At 33.7% G+C, this 20,972-nt stretch overlaps 2 protein-coding genes across 2 annotated transcripts; one reads left to right on the forward strand and one right to left on the reverse strand.

Annotated features, from left to right (window-relative positions):
* Positions 1-231: 231 nt before the first annotated feature.
* On the forward strand, positions 232-894 carry LOC133878824 (uncharacterized). Its single transcript, XM_062317367.1, has 2 exons — positions 232-538; positions 644-894. Exons 1-2 carry the CDS (start codon positions 331-333, stop codon positions 814-816), a joined length of 381 nt encoding a protein of 126 aa, XP_062173351.1. The 5' UTR covers positions 232-330; the 3' UTR covers positions 817-894.
* Positions 895-16,692: 15,798 nt separating this feature from the next.
* LOC133879110 (protein RALF-like 32) lies at positions 16,693-17,031 on the reverse strand. Its single transcript, XM_062317654.1, has one exon. The coding sequence runs from the start codon at positions 17,029-17,031 to the stop codon at positions 16,693-16,695; it is 339 nt and encodes a 112-aa protein (XP_062173638.1).
* Positions 17,032-20,972: the final 3,941 nt, after the last annotated feature.

Here is a 20,972-nt window from a genome sequence, read left to right on the forward strand (position 1 = left end):
ATTAGGGTTATAACCCTAAACCCTAACCCTAAACCCTTTTTTTTAAAAAAAAAAAAACAATTTCTTATAGTTGACGACGTACAGGAGAGGATGACGCAGAGTTTAGCCAGTGATCCAGCCGCCACGCAAAGCGTCTCCGCAGACACGGTGCGTTGGGCACCGAACGACGCTTACGAACAGGCGATTGGGAGGCCTGAGTATGCAGGGAGGGTTCGGCAGATTGGGCCGAACGTCACACCTGTTCGAGGGACATGTTTTTCATATAGGCCTCGGTCACAGGGGGGACCATCTCAGGGGACGTCTCGGGATTGGGCCGAACAGTCTCGGAAGATGGAAGAGATGCAAGCGGAGCTACATGCTGAGCGAGCGAGGAATGACCGGTTGGAGCAGCGCGTGCAACAGTTCGACGGCATAGAGCAGCGCTTGCGAGAGATGGAGGTCTTCATGTCCTCCATGGGAGTACCAGCACCATGTGTTGGTAATCAGTCTTCTCCTGCACACGTAGGTAGTACGTCGTCCGTTGGTAGTGCATCTGCAGGTATGATTTATATTGTGTATAGGACAATTAATTTCAATTTGTTTTCATTACCCCTTTAATTTTGCAAGTAATATTATATACTTTAATTGTCTATATTATTTGCAGGTAATTCGACAACGGTTGGTACGTTGTCGCCTGTTGGACGACAGCTGAGCCAGCACTCCACTGTCGCTACACCTTCGCCCGCTACACCATTCATTGCGCAGCAATCGCCGGTGGGCGAGAACACGCCTGGGACGGTACCTCGTGATTCGCAGAGACGCCTTTCAGATTTGTAGATATTTTGTGTAATTATTTTTTGTTCGTAAATATTTGCTTGTTAACGAATATGTTATTAATTATTTGTTTGTGTAGTATGATTTCGTGTTGGTTTTGGGTAAAATAAATGTTGCGTTATTTGTGGTCGAAAATTACAAAATTTGAAAAATTCAAAAAAAATTTTAATTAACCCAAATAAATTTTAAAAAACAATAAAAAAATTATGTTTTTTAAAAAAAAAAAAAACCCAAATTCAGTTTTTTATTTAATTAAAATTTTTATTTAATTTTTTAATTGTGTTTTTAATTTAATTAAAAATACAATTAAAAAATTAAATAAAAATTTTAATTAAATAAAAAACTGAATTTGGTTTTTTTTCCAATTAAAAACAATTTGACACGTGTATAGGAATACACGTGTCAAATTTGACACGCGTATTCCAATACGCGTGTCAAAATGTTTTGACACGTGTATTCCTATACACGTGTCAAATTGTGCAGTTTGTAACCTGCACATTTGACACGCGTAATACGCGTGTCAAACTACACGTGTCTAAATGTTTGACACGTGTACGACACTGTACACGTGTCAAACTGCACGTGGCTATTTGATGCGATTTTTGTAGTGCTGGTCCTATATATTGCAGTAATTTTCTCACATCATATATATACATAAATATAAACTCTCTTGCGCATTTCAATCTCTTTATCAATTTCTTTGTTATGAGTAAAAAATTGGAAAACTTCATTTGATCACCTCTTTGAACTTTCATCACATTTGTAATTATTCTCTTTAAACTTAAAAAACTTTTAATTTTAGTGTATTATCTTTCAATTTTTTTTTTTTTTTTTTTTTCGATTTCACTCATTTATTAGGATTTTATGAAAAATCCTAAATGAGGGGTATCAAAATTTCCAAAATACCCCTGATTTTTTTTGGAAAAAAAAAAAAAAAAATTGTTAGAATTTTAGTGTTGGTATTTAAAGAAATTTGCAAAAATATCTACGCTTTAATATTTGGAAAAAAAAAAATAGATATATTTTTTTAAAAAAATAAGAATTTTGAAAATTTTGATAAAATTTAACAGAAAATCATAATAAATGAGTGGAATTAAAAATAAAAAAAAAAAATAGACTAAATTAAGAATTTTTGAAGTTTAGAAGAGTAATTACAAAAGCAACTACAATTTAAGAGAAATTAAGTGAATTTTTTTTTTTTTTTTTTTTTTTTAAAAAAGTTTGTATACTAATATCTCATCTTGAAAATTATGATGCTGGATCAATTCAATTAACATCAAAGAATATATAATAGCATATAAATTGAGCAATTGAACATAAAAATTGAATAATACAAAATATTCACATGGAATTTTAGGAATGGTCTGTTTTTATTCATTTTCGATCATCTCCAGCTTTCAGTAAAGCTGTGGAGCAATATTTACTGATAAAGAACATAAGCACTGTTTATTTGGGGAAACGCGGGAAAAGAAAATAGTCATGTTCATGTAGGTAAGAAGAGCCAAAGGGAAAACTGTAAGTGAAACCAAAATTAGATAAGTTAATACTTACATTAGTGCGGAACGAAGATTGAGAAAGGTGTTGCCCTGATCATCCATTTCTCGTTATTCTCGCACAAGCTGCTATGCAGGAAGCTCCCCTATATTCTTGGACTGAAGAAGCTGGTTGTAACGAGCAGCAGGAGACCGGAGTATTTATATTCTAACAATTTAAATGAAAATGTTTGAGTAAAAAAATGCTCCTCATAAGGAAAGGGGAGGGAAAGGGAGAATTTTTTTTTACTTTCCTATTACATCCTTAAATGCCCCTGTCAGCCTCATTGGACTAGCTTAAGGATGCCATTGTACTTCCAAAAAGGTTGTTAAAGAAGTGTTCTTTTTCAACATCCTTTGGCACAAGCTGCTACTCCGTGGTCTAGCTTCCAAATAGGTAAGGGAATTTATGCTTCTAAGTTCTAAGCACGATCTGGCTGTTGGAAGTACTTAACACAAGTAACCAGCTGGGCCCACCACCTGGAACATGATCTTCCGATGAGGCAGATAGGCCTTTTAAGGAAAGTTATAAAAAATGATCCTCATAAGGAAAGGGGAGGGAAAGGGAGCAATTTTTTTTTTTTTTTTTTTTTCACTTTCTTATTACATCCTTAGAGGCCCTGTCAGTGGTTGCGGAGTCAAAATTTTAGTTGAGAGGGTCAAGATTAAAAAATCAATTGAATAAAAATTAATTATAAGTATTTAAAATTATAATTAATAAAATAAATTAACAAGTCAATAAAATTTAAGTATTATTTAAAACATATAAATATAGTTTATAATTTTTTTTTTCACGCATAGATTGAACTTCCATTCGGTTAAGTAAACAAATAATCAATCAACATATTTTTTTGAATCATGCTCAATCAAAACGTCACCATATTTTTTCAAATTGTATTTTTAAAAAATCGTGATTAACTGATTGACAATGTCTCTTTTTGTACATATGTTTTTTGGATTTGGTCTTTATCATTAAAATGAAATTAATTTTTTTTTTCTTAAGCAATGATCTACGATCCACCTCAACACGAGCTCGTTTAGAATGTGATTGAAGTTCAACAAAATCATTTTTTTTTTTTTATAATCACATTCTCAAGTAACTCAAATTACAATTATATATTTCATACAATTAAAATATGTAACAAGAACTAAATATATATTAATTTAAAAGAACAATCTAAATATAAAAACTTAATCAATGTAAAAGTTTAAATGAATATCTGAAACTTCTCAAGAAAGAGAATTTGCACATTCAAAAAAAAATATATATATATGCTAGTTTTTTTTTTCCTGTACACATACGAGGCTTTCAAAAAAAAAAAAAATGATCTGAATTAAGAACGGCTTGAAAAAAAAAAATTGACAGGCTAAAATAACTAGTGTAAGAAGAATGACAATTTGATGGCTTGAACTTGCTTCAGACTCTTGAGTTTGGTTCAATACTTCAATTGCAACTAAAACATTGAGTTGATATTAAAAAAAAAAAAAAAAAAAAAAAAAAAGACCATTGAGTTACTTTTGCTTTTGTGAGTTTGTCGGCATCTTAATAGATCAAGATATTAATATTATATTAAGTCGGTAATAAATAGTGATGCCTTAAAGAAAAGAAAAAGGAAGCAACGTACTGGGCAGGCTTCAAACGCATCATTTGGACCTTTGTTTATTTAAACGACTCGTTTTGGAGAATACTAAACGACACTGTGTCATCTTCTTCTACATTCATCTAACCTAAAAGCTGAAACTAACAAGAAAAAAAAATAAAAAATCAATGACGTCGCTGCGTAAGTCTTTGCCGGTGAATCTTGATGTTTGATGAGTGGGTGGCTGAGAACAATGATTGTCCCCGATGAATGGTTAAGGGTGGGCAACTAAAGGGTCAGGAGGATTTTTTACAGGAGTTACGAAATTTTTTCGGGAGTGAGGGGGGCACTTAACCCCTCTCGAGCCCCTCCCTCTGCCCCTGCCTGTCAGCCTCGTTGGACTAGCTTAAGGATGCAATAGGACTTCCAAAAAGGATGTTAAGAAAGAAGTTTTCTTTTCCGACATCCTTTTTGGGACTAGCTTCCAAATAGGTAAGGGAATTTATGCTTCTAGGCACGATCTGGCTAATGGAAGTACTTAACACAAAGTAACCAGCTGGGCCCACCACTAGGAACATGATCTTCCAATGAGGCAGATAGGCCTTTAAGGAAAGTTAAAAAAAAAATGCTCCTCATAAGGAAAGGGGAGGGAAAGGGACTAGCTTAAGGATGCCATAGGACTTCCAAAAAGGATGTTAAAAAAAAAGTGTTCTTTTTCAACATCCTTTTTGGCACAAGCTGCTACTCCGTGGACTGGATCCGGCTTACATGCTGTAGAGAGAAGTACCGGACATCTGCTGTAGAAAAATTGACGGCTCAGATCCAATTTCAGTTGATTTGAACTCAAACGGCGTCTTTAAGAAAAAAACACATTAACGCCGTTTCAAAGAAAAATACCCATGAGTTATCTCTTTTCTCTTTCTTCTATATTCTATATGTGTACTGTGTAGTCAGCTCTAACAACAGCCCGGCATCAACAGTACAAATAGAACCACCTCCACCTCTCTCTAGTGTTTTTCACTTCTCCCTCTCAATGAGCCCCTGGCATCAAGAGCCTTGTTCTTTTTCTAAAAAATTTCACTCAAAATTCAACATACAAATTAATGGAAATGGAATTGGCCGCCCCTGTTGTTCCAGTTGCTTGGAAATGAAAATGGCCGCCATTGTTGTTTCACTAAAAAAATTCAGTCAAAATTCAACGGCTCCTGTTGTTCCAGCTGCTTGGAAAATGGTCGAGTGGTGGAATTTGCATACATTCCAGCACTCGGCCACCATATTAGTCCACTCCACCCACTCTCTCTCTAACCGAAGTTTAGTCGGCAACAGAGGTGGGGAGTGATGATTCCTTGGTCGATCTAAGGGATATTTCTCTCTTAGATTACTCTCTCTGTAACCAAAGTTTGAAAAAAATAATTATGCAGACATAAAGAAGTAGAAATTGAAGAAGATGAAATATAAGAGCTATATGAAGAAAAAAAACCCCTCAAAACCGAACGTGAAAAAGGATTTCTTGTTAACCCATTACTCTCTTCTCTCTTTCTTTTTTTCCTCTATTTTTCTTTTCTTTTCTCTCTTATCTCCCTTTGAACGACCTTGAAACTCTTTCTTTTCTGTCTAGATTCCGTTGAGTCAATGATTTGTCCTTGTGTTCTTGCTACCTCCATGGCCTTTCTCTCCTCTCCTTGAAGCTCTACATTCTTTTCTTTTTTTTTTGTTCTATATTGTTTTTGCTGTTAAATAATCTCGATCTCTTTGGAGAAAGCACAATGGAAGAAATTTTGGTTTGCGAAGAAGAAGACATGATGCAGTGCTGTGAAGAAAATCTTAACAAACGGTGTGATACTTAGTTTTCTTTAACGTTTGCATTCAGCCTCCTCTACGACATCGTTTATAGTTAAATGAAATGGTATAAAATCTGAGCCGTTTGTTTTTATTACAGCAGATGTGCTGTAGTTTTTACTACAGCACATAAGCCGGATCCCCGTGGACTAGCTTCCAAATAGGTAAGGGAATTTATGCGTCTAAACACGATCTGGCTGTTGGAAGTACTTAACACAAGTAACCAGCTGGGCCCACCACTAGGAACATGATCTTCCAATGAGGCAGATAGGCCTTTTAAGGAAAGTTATAAAAAATGCTCATGGCAATTTTGTAACTTGCGTTCAACTTACAATTTCAAAGTCAAACCAAGCTTATGAAATTTTGTCCCATTCCTTTTTTGGTAATCCTTATGAAATTTTTTAGAAAGGAATGGGACAAAAGCTTAAATCTCCCAATTAAAAAGTTATAAAATTCCGTGGGAAAGCTAGGACAGCTTTAGCCAAATAATAAAATAAAATAATAAACTAGGACAGCATGATTACTAATAACATTGCCATGAGCTTTAGCAATGTTATATACAGCTTCTCCTGCTGCTCGTTACAACCAGCTTCTTCAGTCCAAGAATATAGGGGAGCTTCCTGCATAGCAGCTTGTGCGAGAATAACGAGAAATGGATGATCAGGGCAACACCTTTCTCAATCTTCGTTCCGCACTAATGTAAGTATCAACTTATCTGATTTTGGTTTCACTTACAGTTTTCCCTTTGGCTCTTCTTAATTACGTACGTACATGACTATTTTCTTTTCCCGCGTTTCCACAAATAAACAGTGCTTATGTTCTTTAATTTACCAGTAAATATTGTTCCACAGCTTTACTGAAAGCTGGAGATGATCGAAAATGAATAAAAACAGACTATTCCTAAGATTCCATGTGTGAATATTTTGTATTATTCAATTTTTATGTTCAATTGCTCAATTTATATGCTATTATATATTCTTTGATGTTAATTGAATTGATCCAGCATCATAAATTTCAAGATGTATATTGGTATACATATTTAAAAAAATAAAATAAAAAGAAAAAGAAAAAAGCTTCACTTAATTTCCCTTAAATTGTAGTTGCTTTTGTAATTACTCTTCTGAACTTCAAAAATTCTTAATTTAGTCTATTTATCTTTTATTTTTTATTTTAAATTCCACCAATTCATTATGATTTTCTGTTAAATTTTATAAAATTTTTCAAAATTCTTATTTTTTTTAAAAAAATATATCTAATTTTTTCTTTTCCAAATATTAAGGCGTAGATATTTTTGGAAATTTCTTTAAATACTGCCAACACTAAAATCCTAACAATTTTTTTTTTTTTTTTTCCAAAAAAAATGAGGGGTATTTTGGAAATTTTGATACCCCTCATTTAAGATTTTTCATAAAATCCTAATAAATGAGTGAAATAAAAAAAATAAAAAAAAAAAGTTGAAAGATAAATACACTAAAATTAAGAGTTTTTTAAGTTTAGAAAGGATAATTACCAATGTGATGAAAGTTCAAAGAGGTCAAATGAAGTTTTCCAATTTTTTACTCATAACAAAGAAATTGATAAAGAGATTGAAATGCACAAGAGAGTATATATATATATGATGTGAGAAAATTAGTGCAATAGCTAGGACCGGCCCCATTTGGCACAAAATATTTTACTTTTCGTAACTCTATTTTGCAAATAAATCTTTGATCTAATTAATTTACGTGATGTTAGAGGGAAGGCTGGGTTCATGCACCATTTGCTTTGAATATATGTTGCATTATTATTTCTCTTTAAATATTATTGCTTAACTTAATTAGTGTGCTTTCTTTGATCGATGTATGTTCATTGCCTAAAAGTACCATAAATTTCAACCTGAAACACTGGTAACGAAATTGAATTTGGATCATAAGAACAAACCTAATAAAGAGATGGAAATGAACAAAGAAGTCAATTTGAACGTGTCTTACATGCATTAATGTATATATTGCAGGTAGCTTATTAAAAGATTATTACATTTCTTTTACTTTTGGTTGTGCAGAGGTTTTGCTCAGATTTTGGGAAAAACATTCTTACAATACATTGCTGTGTTAGTTGCCTTTATCCCAATAAACACGGTTCCGAATTCATCAATCGACAACCCTGTAGCCTGGAATGCTGTCCTTGTAGCCCAATTGTTTGCCTTCATGGCATGGTGTAAGATGAAATTAGCAAGTCGAAACACGAGCGAGCTCCCCATAACATCAAACCAGATAACTCCACCAATTTCAAACTTTATATTTATCTCTGCCTGTATTTTTCTCATGTTTTGTTTCCTTGCCATATTTTTTCTATCATAAATCCTCCATCCTCTCCTTGGGTGGTTGATCTGGTTATGTTTACCACACAGCTGACACTATTACCAAAAGGCTATTGAGTGGCTCACTGCTATATCTTGTCGATTCCAACAGATTTTCCGTCCATCTCAACAAGCAGAAGCAGCCCCTCAAACATCTAACAAGACGCCACCGACAGTAGTGTGAAAAGGTACGTATTTCCTTATATATAACATCTACATGAACATGTTGTACGCACTGTTTGTATTCAATGTAGTGATATGCGCTTCTTGAGATTGTATGTACTGTACTCGTGCATCCCAGCAAAATCTATAACCTTCGAAATTGAGGAATATATTGGACTGGCTCTTCCTGATAATTTCGCCCAATCATTACATTAATTAATCTATTGAACTATGCAACATTGAGTGTGTAGTACTGGTAAAATTAAAGAATTTCAAATGGACCCATTAATTGGTTTGATCTCGCTTTGGAACGGAGATCACTAACAAAAGTACTCTAATTAATTATGTTTATCAATGAAGTGTTCTCAATTATAGATGATTAATTATTAAGTTTGGGATCTGATTTTAGTGCTTAATGCTCAATGTAAACCTAACAACTTTTAATGCAAATTAAGCTGATCATGACTTGGATCAATCAATCACGTAGTTTTGATAGAATGAAAAGTTTACACCACTCTAAATCAAGTTTACATGCATGTGGGTTTTGATTGCTTTGCCATAGAAAATTTCTAGAAAAAAGAATAAAAAAAAAAAACCATTTTTTTTTAACTTTTTTTTGAATAGATACCACTGATGTGCTATGTACCTACGGCATATCATAACACTAGGAATTGAAGAATATATATGAACGCATCTTGCTGATAGTTTCACCCAATTATTAAAGTGAAATTAAAGTTAAACAATGCGATACACCTTCATATTTGGTATAAGAATTTTAGCCCTAGGTATCGGGCTTAGATATTAGAATTAATGTCATTGGATCTAGTGAACTTAGTAAATATTGGATTAAGGCCCCCTAAAATAGATTATGAAAAATGATTGATTTCATGATTTAATGTTAATTTGATTCATAACATACAACATATAGAACAATAGACAGTCAAACCTTATGATTTAAATGTAGCATAACTCTTTATTAATTAAGTGCATTACCTTTGTACTATGGCTTACCTCACCTTTGTAAGTAACTCTTTATATGATCTTTCAAAGTTATTTTCTATGTTATGCTTAATAATGTGTGGAAGTTTTTTGCTTAAGTAATGAAAATGATATTTAAACTAGAAAAATGAAACTCTGTTACCTTGTCTTATAAATCCACGAGTTCTTTTTTCATTAGCTAAGGGCGCGCATGAACATATGAGTATCACCATACTTTAAGAAAAATTTGTAAGGTCATTTACTAGCCAAAATATATGATTTTGTAAGATGGTAGTCTATAACAACAAAAGAGGGGGGGGGGGGGGGGGGGGGGGGGGGGGATTTATTATCTAAATCCATGTTGACAAAATATTGTTGCTCTTTTGTAGAAAAGATTTGTCCTTTAAAAATGAGTTTATGCTTACCAAGCATGTATGTTGCTCTTTGTAGAAAAGATTTGACATTTAAAAATGAGCCTCAATATTATAGTCCTTATTATAATGTTCTTTTATTAAAAAGACCTAGGATTTCATTCCTAAAGCCCATAGTGGTTATTGATGTGAAAAGTGCATTTTTAATGTGTCATGAGCATAGATTTTAGGCTAGGTCATAAACTTTTAGAGAAAAAAAACTCTTATAATGTAGTTCTTTTGAACGGTAAAACTAGGGGTGTACAAGCGGTTATAACCGACAGTTATTGGCTAAAACCGCTAACCGCCTAGGCGGAGGCGGTTATTTTTATAACCGCCGGTTAGCGGTTATTTACTAAATAACCGGCGGTTATATAACTACTTTTAATTTAGGCTTTCAATTGGTTTTGGATCTAGTTTTTTGGCCAAATTTTGCTACTTTTGGGCCTGTTTTGGTTACTTTTGGGCTGATTTTAATACAGTTTTTAAATCCAAATTCTAAAACAAATCCAAATCCAAAAATTCAAATACAAATCCAAATTCCAAACACTACAACCAAAACATAACAAATCTAAATAACCAATACAAACAAATCTAAAACCTAAACATTACAAATTTAAATAACTAAATACAAACAAATCTAAAACCTAAACATTACAAAAATGTTTCGATTTCAAAGAAAACACTTTTCTTTTCCTCTTCCAAATAAATCGAAATGAAGCGTTCAAGAGGAAACTAATTATTCAAGAAAGATCCACCAAAGAACTTGAGCACACAAAAAAGAAAAGTCATATTTCCTTGAAATATCTTGCCGTTCCTTTCCATCGGTGAAGCACCAGATCTCCATCCCCTACCTTCTAACAATGCCTTGTCGTTCCTCCTCGAGTCTTAGTCTGAGAGATCACTAAGAAAACTTCACCTCTTGAGAAGTAAAACCAAAAACTAGAAGATTCGCTAGGAATTGAAATTCAGTTTGTATTTTTAACCCTAATTGCTCTCAGAGCTAAGGAGCGAGCGAGCGAGAGATAGAGAATGGAAAAAATGAATTGAAAGAGAAAGGACGAGAGTGGGACCTAGCCTACCTTTTGCGGTTTGAAGCACTTGCTGACCTAGGGGTGAAACATGAAAGCCTAAAACGTGAGAGGTTAGAGGTGAACGAAAATGAAGAAAGAAGTTTGGGTTAAGCGGCTCAGGAAGGGAGGTACTTTGGGGTTAAGTGGCGCACAGGCGCAGTGAGGGAACGAAAATGAAGAAAGAAGTGAGGGCCGGGAAGGGAGGAAACGTGGGCGGCCAAGGTGAGGGGTGAGGCTGTGCAGCGGCAAGAGGAGACGAGAGGTGAGGAATTGAGGAAATGAAACCTAAACCTAAAAGATGGTTATATATATTGTTAAAAACGGCGTCGTTTTGGGCATTCAGCAATGCCCAAAACGACGCCCCTCCCCAATGTTTTCAATTTTTTAATTTTTTTTAATATATATATATATATATATATATATATATATATATATATATATATATATATATATATATATATGTATAGCGGTTAGCGGTTATTTATAACCGCTTTTAAAAAGCGGTTAGCGGTTAACGGTTTTAAAGCGGTTATAACCGCTCCGTTTGTACACCCCTAGGTAAAACATTTCTAAACATTAACTCTTAAAGTGGTGTTAAAAGTATTCCAAGAAAATAAGTTATTTGTAATGAATGGCATCATGAAAAGCTTTGAGTTAAATCTGAAAATTTCTGCCTATGCCATGTTTGGGTCGGTGTTTGATCCAAATTTTAGCTAGTCTTAAGCCTTTCTTGTGTTTTGGGCCAAAACCAACCCTACTTTGATAATTTATTCAAAGAATATGAAAAATATTAATAAAATAAGTAAAATTATAACATTTTTTTTTTTAGGAAAGTGATCAAAATACATAATTTTGGACCAAGGTCCAAAAAAAAAAAACAAAAAATTGAGGAACTTAGGGTTAAGCCCTGGACTTATTCCTAAGAAGAAAACTCTTCTATTAATAGGGGAAAATGTCAAAAAGGTTAATTAAGTGAAGACGGACTTCTAATTAGAGTCTATGTACCTAGTATATGGCTAATTAACCTAACTAAATTTTATTGTTCAGGTTTTAACAATTGTCACCTACCTTTATAAAGGTAGTCTATGTACCTAGTATATGGCTAATTCCTAATGCTACTACTAGTTCAAGGATCTATTCTATCCTTTGAAGCGAAAAAAAAAAAAATGAAGTTGCTTGTATGAGTATCCAAGCGGTTATATTATAATCATTAGTTGTGTTTAGTTTTCACCTTGCAACATGTTAATCATAGCCTCATCAAGATGATTCTTACCTAACAATTTGGGATTTATATACCTATTGTAGCAAACACTAGAAGCATAAATGAACAAGATGGTTAAAGCAAGCACTGCACACAAGGCCATAAATTGGATTCTCTTCTGGCCTTGCATGCATTGATGATTATAATGGTGTATGGAATATATATTTTTTTTTTTTGGATTTTAATTATGTATTTATATTTGTATTCTGTAATAGGTATGCATCAATTATTGAAATATGTAAGCTAATAGACTATTGTTGTGAAGAGTTTGAATTTGGAAATAGATTTGGATTTGGATTTGAATTTGGGATTTTGGAAATGAATTTGGAATTTTGTATTAGGGATTATTAATATATATATATATATATATATATATATATATATATATTAAAAAAAATATACATTATTTTGGATGATTTTGGAAATGGATTTGGAATTATTTCTGGACGGTTTCGAAAACTATCTATAATTGCTGACAGTCCGGCCCAAACCATCCACAACTCAAAATACCGACCCATTCTCTTGGACGGTTTTAAACCGTCCAAAAAAACCGTCTCGACCTTTTCCTAGATGGTTTTTTTCAATTTTTGGACGGTTTAAAACTGTCGAGAAATCCATTTCTTTTTCTTTTTCTTTTTCATTTTTTTTTTTCTTTTTTCTTTTTTGTAGTGTTAGTGCAATATTGAGATAAGTGATATCCTTACTCCTTTTAAATGTATTTCAATTTTGGTTCTTAAGCATGTCATGATAAATTTCTTTAAAAGTTTAATTATCTTGCAAAGTAATATTTGTAATTGAATAAGTAGGGATTCATATCTCATGTGAATGTGTTAATTATATATGACTATGATACCATGTTTTACCTTAAAAATGTTTTGTTATTACATTCTTGTCATTGCAATTATTACATGTTGTTGCCACATGATTTAAAAGCTTAAGGTTTTGAGATATTTTATAACTAAGTTGTCACTCAAACATGGGTACAAATGCTTAATTATGAAATAAGGCTTCCAAATTTGAAAATTTTCTATTTTAGGAAACTTTCCAAATTATGAAAAAAAAAATCATTTTAGGAAACTTTATGGAACAAGAACGTATTTGCAAAATAAAGGGCATCCTATACGCATAAAAGTATGTATTAGATGAATAAAGAGAATATCAAGAAGTAAGATAAGCATGTATTTAGGTGAAACCTTAATTATTGAAGTATCTTTTGGCTTACGGAAAAGTTAGTAGCACGGAATCAAGTTAGGATGAACTGCACTACATTGAGGTTATGGTTACGTGAAGGTGTGACCATCACTAAGTTGCTATGTTAAGTGTACCAATATGTTAATTATTTGACTAGGGCATATCTGTGGCCACGATATTGCTAGATCCTCGAAGGTTGGATTACACAATTTCATGCATGCGAGGGTAATTGTATACATGACCACAATATTAAAGTTACAAATGACATTAGGTTTAAGTTAGTAAGAAGTTTAATTGCGTTTTATTTCAAAGTTAAAAGTTTTATGCCAATTAATCTTACTTATCTTGTTAAATGTCTTCCCTAACCAATCGTTTTAACGTTTAACCCGACTGAGATTATTACTTACTTAGCCTTTCGTTCACCCGTTATTTTCTTCCCCCTTTTTTAGGTTTTTAGATGGATGCATGGTGTAAGTGGCTAAGATGCTTAGGCTTTTAAGGGGAATCATGGCATCCACTTATATATGTTTCTTTTGTTGCATCTATGTTATGCGTTAATCAATGCCGTAGGTACAGACAAAATAAGAGACCACTTGACTTATTAAGCTATGTTGTTATGCACTTATTATACTAAGACTTACAATTCCGTAAAAATATTAATTTTTTCTTGATATGCATTGTAGTGATTTATAAGTTCTTCTGACATCCTAATAACCTTTTGTCTTTGAGAGTTTAGAGTTAACAAACTAGACCCTTGCGGGCCAGGATGTTACAAAAGAAACTCATATATGTACTTCCAAAGAACACAAAGATGGCGTATTTAGATGGAAATTAAATATATATATATATATATATGTATACTCATAGCATGGCCTATTTAAATGAAAATTTAAAAAATTAAAAAAAAAAATTAAAAAAAAAACTCATCTACTTCTGTTAATGTATTAGTCGTATTTTCAATTTGAGATGATTATTTGTTACTATACATGCAAATTTGGCATCTTGTTTTAAGTGTTTAATGCTTTAAATCAAATGTTAAATTGAAATTTATTTCAATCTAGCAATTAAAAATTAAATTAATCGTGTGGATTTTGATTGGGTTAGCATGAGAGGAAGATATGGATCAAGATGATAAAAGACAAGCCGATCGATCATATAACTCTCTAGCTAGTATATCAACAGTGTATACACATGAATTAGATCACCTATATCTTGTTTCTTACGTTACATGAGACACTTGAAAATATTTATACCTGATTCACAAATTCACATAATGCTAGTTTAGTAATAAGAATTAACTACTTATCAAACTATGTTAAGTAAATATATATGAAAATGGTTTTTCGTATATATAATTGAATAATCTCTAAATCTCAAGAGGCTGATTTTCCAAGCATATTGTTATTGCCTGCAGGTTTGATTCTAGAACCCCCGTGAAAGTAATTTTACTAGACCATGTCGAATTCCACACGTCACTAATTAGTGACGTGTCAAAGATTGCCACGTTGTTAAATTTTAAATCAAGATAGTTTTAAAAAAATATATTAAAATTTAAATAATTAGTGACATGATGTGTCATTTTGGCACGTCAATAAAATGAGACGTCATTAAATTTGTGACATGTCAAATTGACACATCACTAATTTTTGACGTGCCAAATTGGCACGTCCCAAATTTTTGCTAGGGGGGGTGTGCTGTGCGGGACATTTCACCTGTCCCATGCATCACACCGCCTCCTCTCACTCTACTCTCTGTCTCTCTATCTCTTCTTCCGGCGATAGTAGTACTGCCGTCGTCACAGGATCCGACCGCCACTTGTTCACCCACCACCCACCGCTTTGGCCACCCACCACTACATCTCTCTCTCTCTCTCTCTCTCTCTCTCTCTCTGCCACTACTGCCACCGTCCCAGGATTTGGTCGCGGCTCGTCTTCCTCCCGTCTTTCTATCTCTCAGGTAGTTTATTTTCTCATCAGCTTCATTTTTATTGCCCATGAAATGCAATGCTTGAAATTTTGTTTTGTTTTCTCCAAATTAAAACATGCTTGAACTTAAACTCCGTAAAAAATTTCTCATATTTACTTATTTAGTATCTGAATTATGGACAAGTAAACGGATTGTCCAAAGTCTAACATTACTCTAAAGAGAATGTTTTTTTTTTTTGTTTGTTTGTTTGCATCTTTAGTATAGTGTCCCTGTATTGGGTGTTAAATTTTTTTTTTTTTTTTTTAAAAAAAGCCCTTTGTTAAAGCTCCCATGGTATTCATGCTTTTTGAATGTGGTGTTTAATTAACCAGCTTGATTATTGTTCATCTTGTTTTTTGTTGCTGGGTTCCAGAATTTCTGTTGCTTGGGTGCTTATGGGATATGATTTTGTTCTCGTTCTAAGAAATGATGACATTAGTGACGTCGTTTTGAGCTCTTGGATAAGTGATAATACTCGAGGTGCTGTGTGATGACCGATGAGATAAATTGATGAATATTTAGCTAGTTTCATTTTTCAGTAGTTCAAATCGAAGTAGTTATAGGGTTAACATGTAGATCATTAAAGCCGGTTTTGAGGGTTACGTTTCTTTTTTCAGTAGTTCAAATCGAAGTACATGTCATTTTTAGAGGTTAGTTTGTAGAAAATTTATTGATTTGCAAGAAACCGGTTTGTAGAAAACTCATACATTTCTTAAGGGGTTTACGCTTTACAATATTTAACTGTGTATATAATGCTACATCATTTAATATATTTAAATGATGAAATGATGTGCCAATGTAGGGGGCATATAGATTATTAAATACTATAAATTTAATCTGGACCATAAAATAGTTTCTATTTTGTGATGGAGTGGGGTGTGTTTATGAATTGGAAAAGTAATTTTGGATTCTACCTTCCAATCCCACTAAAAGCTTAAATGTATCTTAATTTTTGAACTTCCAATTTTATATGTGTTTTGTATAATTCTTATAATGAACAACAATATTATAGCTAGGTTCAAATGATATCCTTCACAAAAGGGCATTATCACCTACCTTTACTCACATCCGGCACGACAATGGCCCATTAATTAAAAGGACAACCTAACATAATAAGCAAATTGTAAAATCAACAAACAAAATTATATTATGAAGTTTCTCAAAAGAAATATGAAAAGAGTCAGAACGATGCAAATCAAACTAATTACTGTGTTTGAATGAAAATTAGATGAAAAAGAAATGGTTGAAAATAATATGAAAGCAATTGAGTTGTTAATTATTTACGACAAAATGAAATTAAAGCTAAGGAAAACAAATGATAAAATAGAACTTAAGTACCAACAAATTGAGATTATTTAAGAGTTAATTTCTAGCAATAGTTTGGATAATATAGATTCGTGGTTGATATCAAGAATAAGAAAATCACTGCATATTACAAACGACAACAGATAGATTTACATGAACCTAAAATTAAAATTTGTTTCAACTATATGGGTTTGAAGCTCGGATCATCATCATGTGATATAATAACTTCCATGGAGTTTAGATGATCAGGAGCCGGACCTACAACGGTAATATTTAGGGCACCCTCTATTGGGAGGGTTAGCTGGGGGAGGGAGACAGCCTTCACTGCTCCTATAATCTTGACCTCTAGCTCCGGAGTCGCAGGCAGGGCGGTTTGGCTTTAGTGCCCCATATGATATGGATTTCTGTTGTGCAAGAAATCTCCGACTTATCTCTGACTCCATCAACTGCTCATTTTCTTCATTGCACTCTGCAATCCAACCGTTGCACGGGGTACTACTGTAAGCATGGGTCGCCAAGGAAGAAGGGTCGAAGAGAGAGACAAGGGCAAGGACAAGAAGGAAGCAGAATTTGAGAGACTTCATGGTAGATCGGTGGAGTTAGACGTTTCTGTAAATCCTTCCTACTTTTAAGCACTTTGATAGAGAATCATCAAGACTTTTTGGAAAAAAGCTTTTAGTGGAAGCCGCACTAGCGAGAAGCTGTGGGACTGCACTTCACCAAACCTTGCTAATATATATTGTATTCCTTTCGTTTTCATGTGCTATTTTTCCTCTTTATATGTTTTGTTCTACTTTATTATTGCATTTAGATGGATAGACATATATGACAACGGTTTGTTACCATATCACTGCATGCCCTGCCACATACACACGCAGAGATCTTATTTTTTAAAAAAAAATCTTTAATAATTGTGAGGGATAGGGCTGTGAAGGAATTGATAGGGTGATCAGAAGATGTTTTGTTTTCCCATTATTGCATGTCCCAGTGTGCTCAATCTTTTCACATGCATGGCACTCGTCAGGAATCTATCAGAAGCACATGTAGAGTGGCTATCAGTGTTAATCAGACCAAAATAACAAAATCTCAATCACAAGCACATGCAGATAGAGTGAAAAATAAAATAAAATAAGAAAAATGATAGAAATCGGAGAAACTAAAAAGGCGTAAAAAATACCAGAACCAAGGAAGCATCTGAAACCACATGTGGCTCTCGTGGATAATATATATTAAGCACATAAATCAAAAAAATAATGCGAAACGGAAACATATCTCGTACAGGCTAAATTGCAGTGATGCTAGGCGCTATTAAGCGCACCCCATAGTCACATACTTGTTTAACTGAATTCCTAGGTCCATACTACTCACCAAAAAAAAAAAAAAAAGACTTGTTAATATTTAACATGCAGTAAATTAAGGTTCAATTAAAAAGAAAATAAGAATAATTATAATAAAACAAGATTAACATCTCTAACAGCAAATTAAGATTCATCACAAATTTCTTAGAGAGCTGAGACAGAGACTTACCAAACCTAGACCTTCTACCCATTCTCCTTGCTGAGTGTGAAAGAAGCTTATGGAATGTGTTGTTGCCTGGCCACAAGCAGAGTGCAAAGACGACAATAATTGGACCCTCGATCATTGTTTTGATTCAAAAAATAATATCCACCAATTTCATTCCATCCGCCTTTGCCACGTTGCGGATAATATCCACCAAAAGCTTGGCTGCTACTATACTGAGTATATATATATCCTACGGCACCCGAGGAATAATGTTTTTTCTCTACTCATTTTCCATCTCAATTATATAATATTGGACTGATTTGACTGATTTGGGAGTGTAAATCGGTATTTGAATTAATATTACTTTATAAAAAAATTAAAAAATTAATAAATACTATCACATTAATCTAATAGTAATAAGATAAAAAATTAATATTTAAAATTACTCAAAAATAACAAAAGCATGGTTCATCTTGATAATTGAGCTAAAGCTTCTAGGCAGAAAAGAGTAATGTTAGGAATGGTAGAACCAAACCTTTTCATTTGAAGGGGCTAAAATATGAATAAGGTGTCAATTTTTTTTTTTAGGAGTTAAGCCTGATTTTTAAGTATATATATAATAAAAAAGAAAATTAAAATCCAAGGTCGACCATGGCTTTGTTTGGTTTATACATAGGTTCGTCATTGCTTTTAGGTGACTTTAAAACCATAAATTAAATTTACCTAAAATTTTATTTTAAATCTAATAATGACTTTTAAAAACCGCTTAAAAAAGTGTAAAAATAAACGTGAAAAACTAGTCTAATGCAAATTAACTCCTAGTGACGAATATCCAGAATGTACATATTTTTAATTTACAAATTTGTGACCTCATTTATGACAGACATCCCGCAAATCATGACCTTATTGATCATCTGGCAAGAAGGTTTTTTTTTTTTTTTTACTTGTTCTTAAACCCGACGTCTCATCTGAGTCAAAATCCAAAATCCATTATTATTTCAATTGCATGTGGTTCAGGTAAAAGTAAAACCATTAATATATAGGCCAATTCCAATGCACACTAGTAATAAGCATTTCCTTATTTATTAAACCTTTTTATTTTTCTTTTTTTTTTCATCTCGTTAACTGCAATCTTCCAGGCATTGCTGGGATACATAAATTCTGTAAAAGTTTATCAGTATTTGCATAATTATTTATAATTCGGGACCTGTGAAAAAAAGGGTTAAAGTTAAGCAATATAATGCTTTTTTAATTTTTACAAATCAAGAAATGCAGTAAATGTTTTTTCCAATTAGCCAGTTCAACCCAAATCCAACATCATTTTTGTGTCTACCCAGCAATGCTCATTTGCCGCTAGCCGGCCCTCCTGTCTTTTTTAACAAGCATATATTGGCATTTTGCTCTCAATATCATTAACGATCAGAGGTGACCGGGTGGCGAGCCACCCGATCAGCCCATGGGAGTGGCCACCATGGCCTGCAGTTCACCCGACCCAGCCAGATTTAGGGCTGATTATAACCAAAATTATTAGGTTAATTTTTTTATATTAAGATTTTGATGATGTGAGTAAAAATTGATTTTTATATGATAATATGATTATTTAATGAAAATATAAAAAATATTTGTGATTTTACACACGATCCAAACACCGAATAATATGAAAAATATTTTTACATTTTTCTGCAAAATGATTTTCCAAAAAAAAAAAAAAAAAACGGTTTATTCCGAAACAAATTGAACTCCTTACATTCCAAAAGACGGAATTGTTGATCTTGGAATGACGGTGTCACGGCAGGGTCTTGTTATATTGGATGCACATTCTTGTTATAAAAGTCGTTGTCCATACAAGAATATCTTGTCCAGATAGGTTTATTTATTTATTTATTTTATTCTTTTTATACCAAATATCATGTGGAAAGCCTAAGGACAAAGTACAAAATAAAGGTATAAGATCTTCTATACCCTAAGCCAAATAAATCCGACTAAAAACAACAATCTAAACATGCAATACACAAATATTATAAGAACAACATTAATTAAGCCACTCTTTACATTTAAGCACATTCAACAAATAAAAGATGGCAGATCTAACACCTAAACCGACAAACAGTCCAGTAAAATTTGAGCATCACAAAGGCAAACAGTGAATTGAAAAAAAATAGAAGGCAAAATGGAATTGGCGTTGGGAAACACCATCACCGGTGACAACACGTGTAGAACATGAGACACCACCGGAGACCATCCTCTGCAGCAGATGACCGCTAGAACCAACCGGAACCACCAAACTCCACCATCTATGCCCTGAAAAACAAGTTATGGTCCTCACGCGCCGAACCAAGGAGTGACCTCCCTAGCGCGTGCTGGCTACGCACTGAGCAGGAAGGGCCAACATGGCTGTGGCTAGGGACTGCTGGACAGGAAGAAGCTGGCAACCACAGTAGAGAGGCGAGTGTCTTGAGAGACCTAGTCAAAGTTTGTAGATTTGACTCCAAAGAAAAGAAACCAAAGAGCACAGTTAGAAAACTTCGCCAAAGACACACCAGAAGTTACTCCCTGACACATTCATTTCGTGAAGTCTTCTGCAAGGGAACAACAACCATCATCGGATCAACCCGGGGAACCAAAACTCCAAAGTCCTAATAGGTGGGACACCTAAACCTCCATTTGGTCACTCTTGGGAGGAAACAAAAAACCTCCAAAGCTTTAGAGGACTGGGAGGAACTCATCACCGGGAGCGCCTCCCACCCCCCCCCCCCCCCTCGCGCCGGGGTAAAACCCGGCCGCTTTGGCTCTCTTTCTCTAGAAATTTCAAGAGCGTCTCCTTCTAGAAAAGGAAGAGCCATTTTGTCCAGATTTATTGACCCGCATGACAGGATTAATGTATAATTTAGATGGAATTAGTGTCATTCACTTCTTCGTGAGGTTGAGTAAAAAACAAGGGATATCATGAATTGTCTTGGAAGCTTAATTCCAAGTAGAGAGGTGTATCCTTTTTATATTGTTATATTAGCTAAGGCAGACC

Source organism: Alnus glutinosa, chromosome 10, assembly GCF_958979055.1.
Source record: "Alnus glutinosa chromosome 10, dhAlnGlut1.1, whole genome shotgun sequence".
Lineage (NCBI taxonomy): Eukaryota > Viridiplantae > Streptophyta > Magnoliopsida > Fagales > Betulaceae > Alnus > Alnus glutinosa.

Excerpts from the sequence above, each read along its gene's own strand:
- LOC133879110 (XM_062317654.1), bottom strand. The coding sequence starts at position 17,031 with ATGAAGTCTCTCAAATTCTGCTTCCTTCTTGTCCTTGCCCTTGTCTCT.
- LOC133878824 (XM_062317367.1), top strand. The coding sequence starts at position 331 with ATGGAAGAGATGCAAGCGGAGCTACATGCTGAGCGAGCGAGGAATGAC. Across the intron at positions 539-643 it reads CGTTGGTAGTGCATCTGCAG|GTAATTCGACAACGGTTGGT; the intron begins GTATGATTTATA and ends TATTATTTGCAG.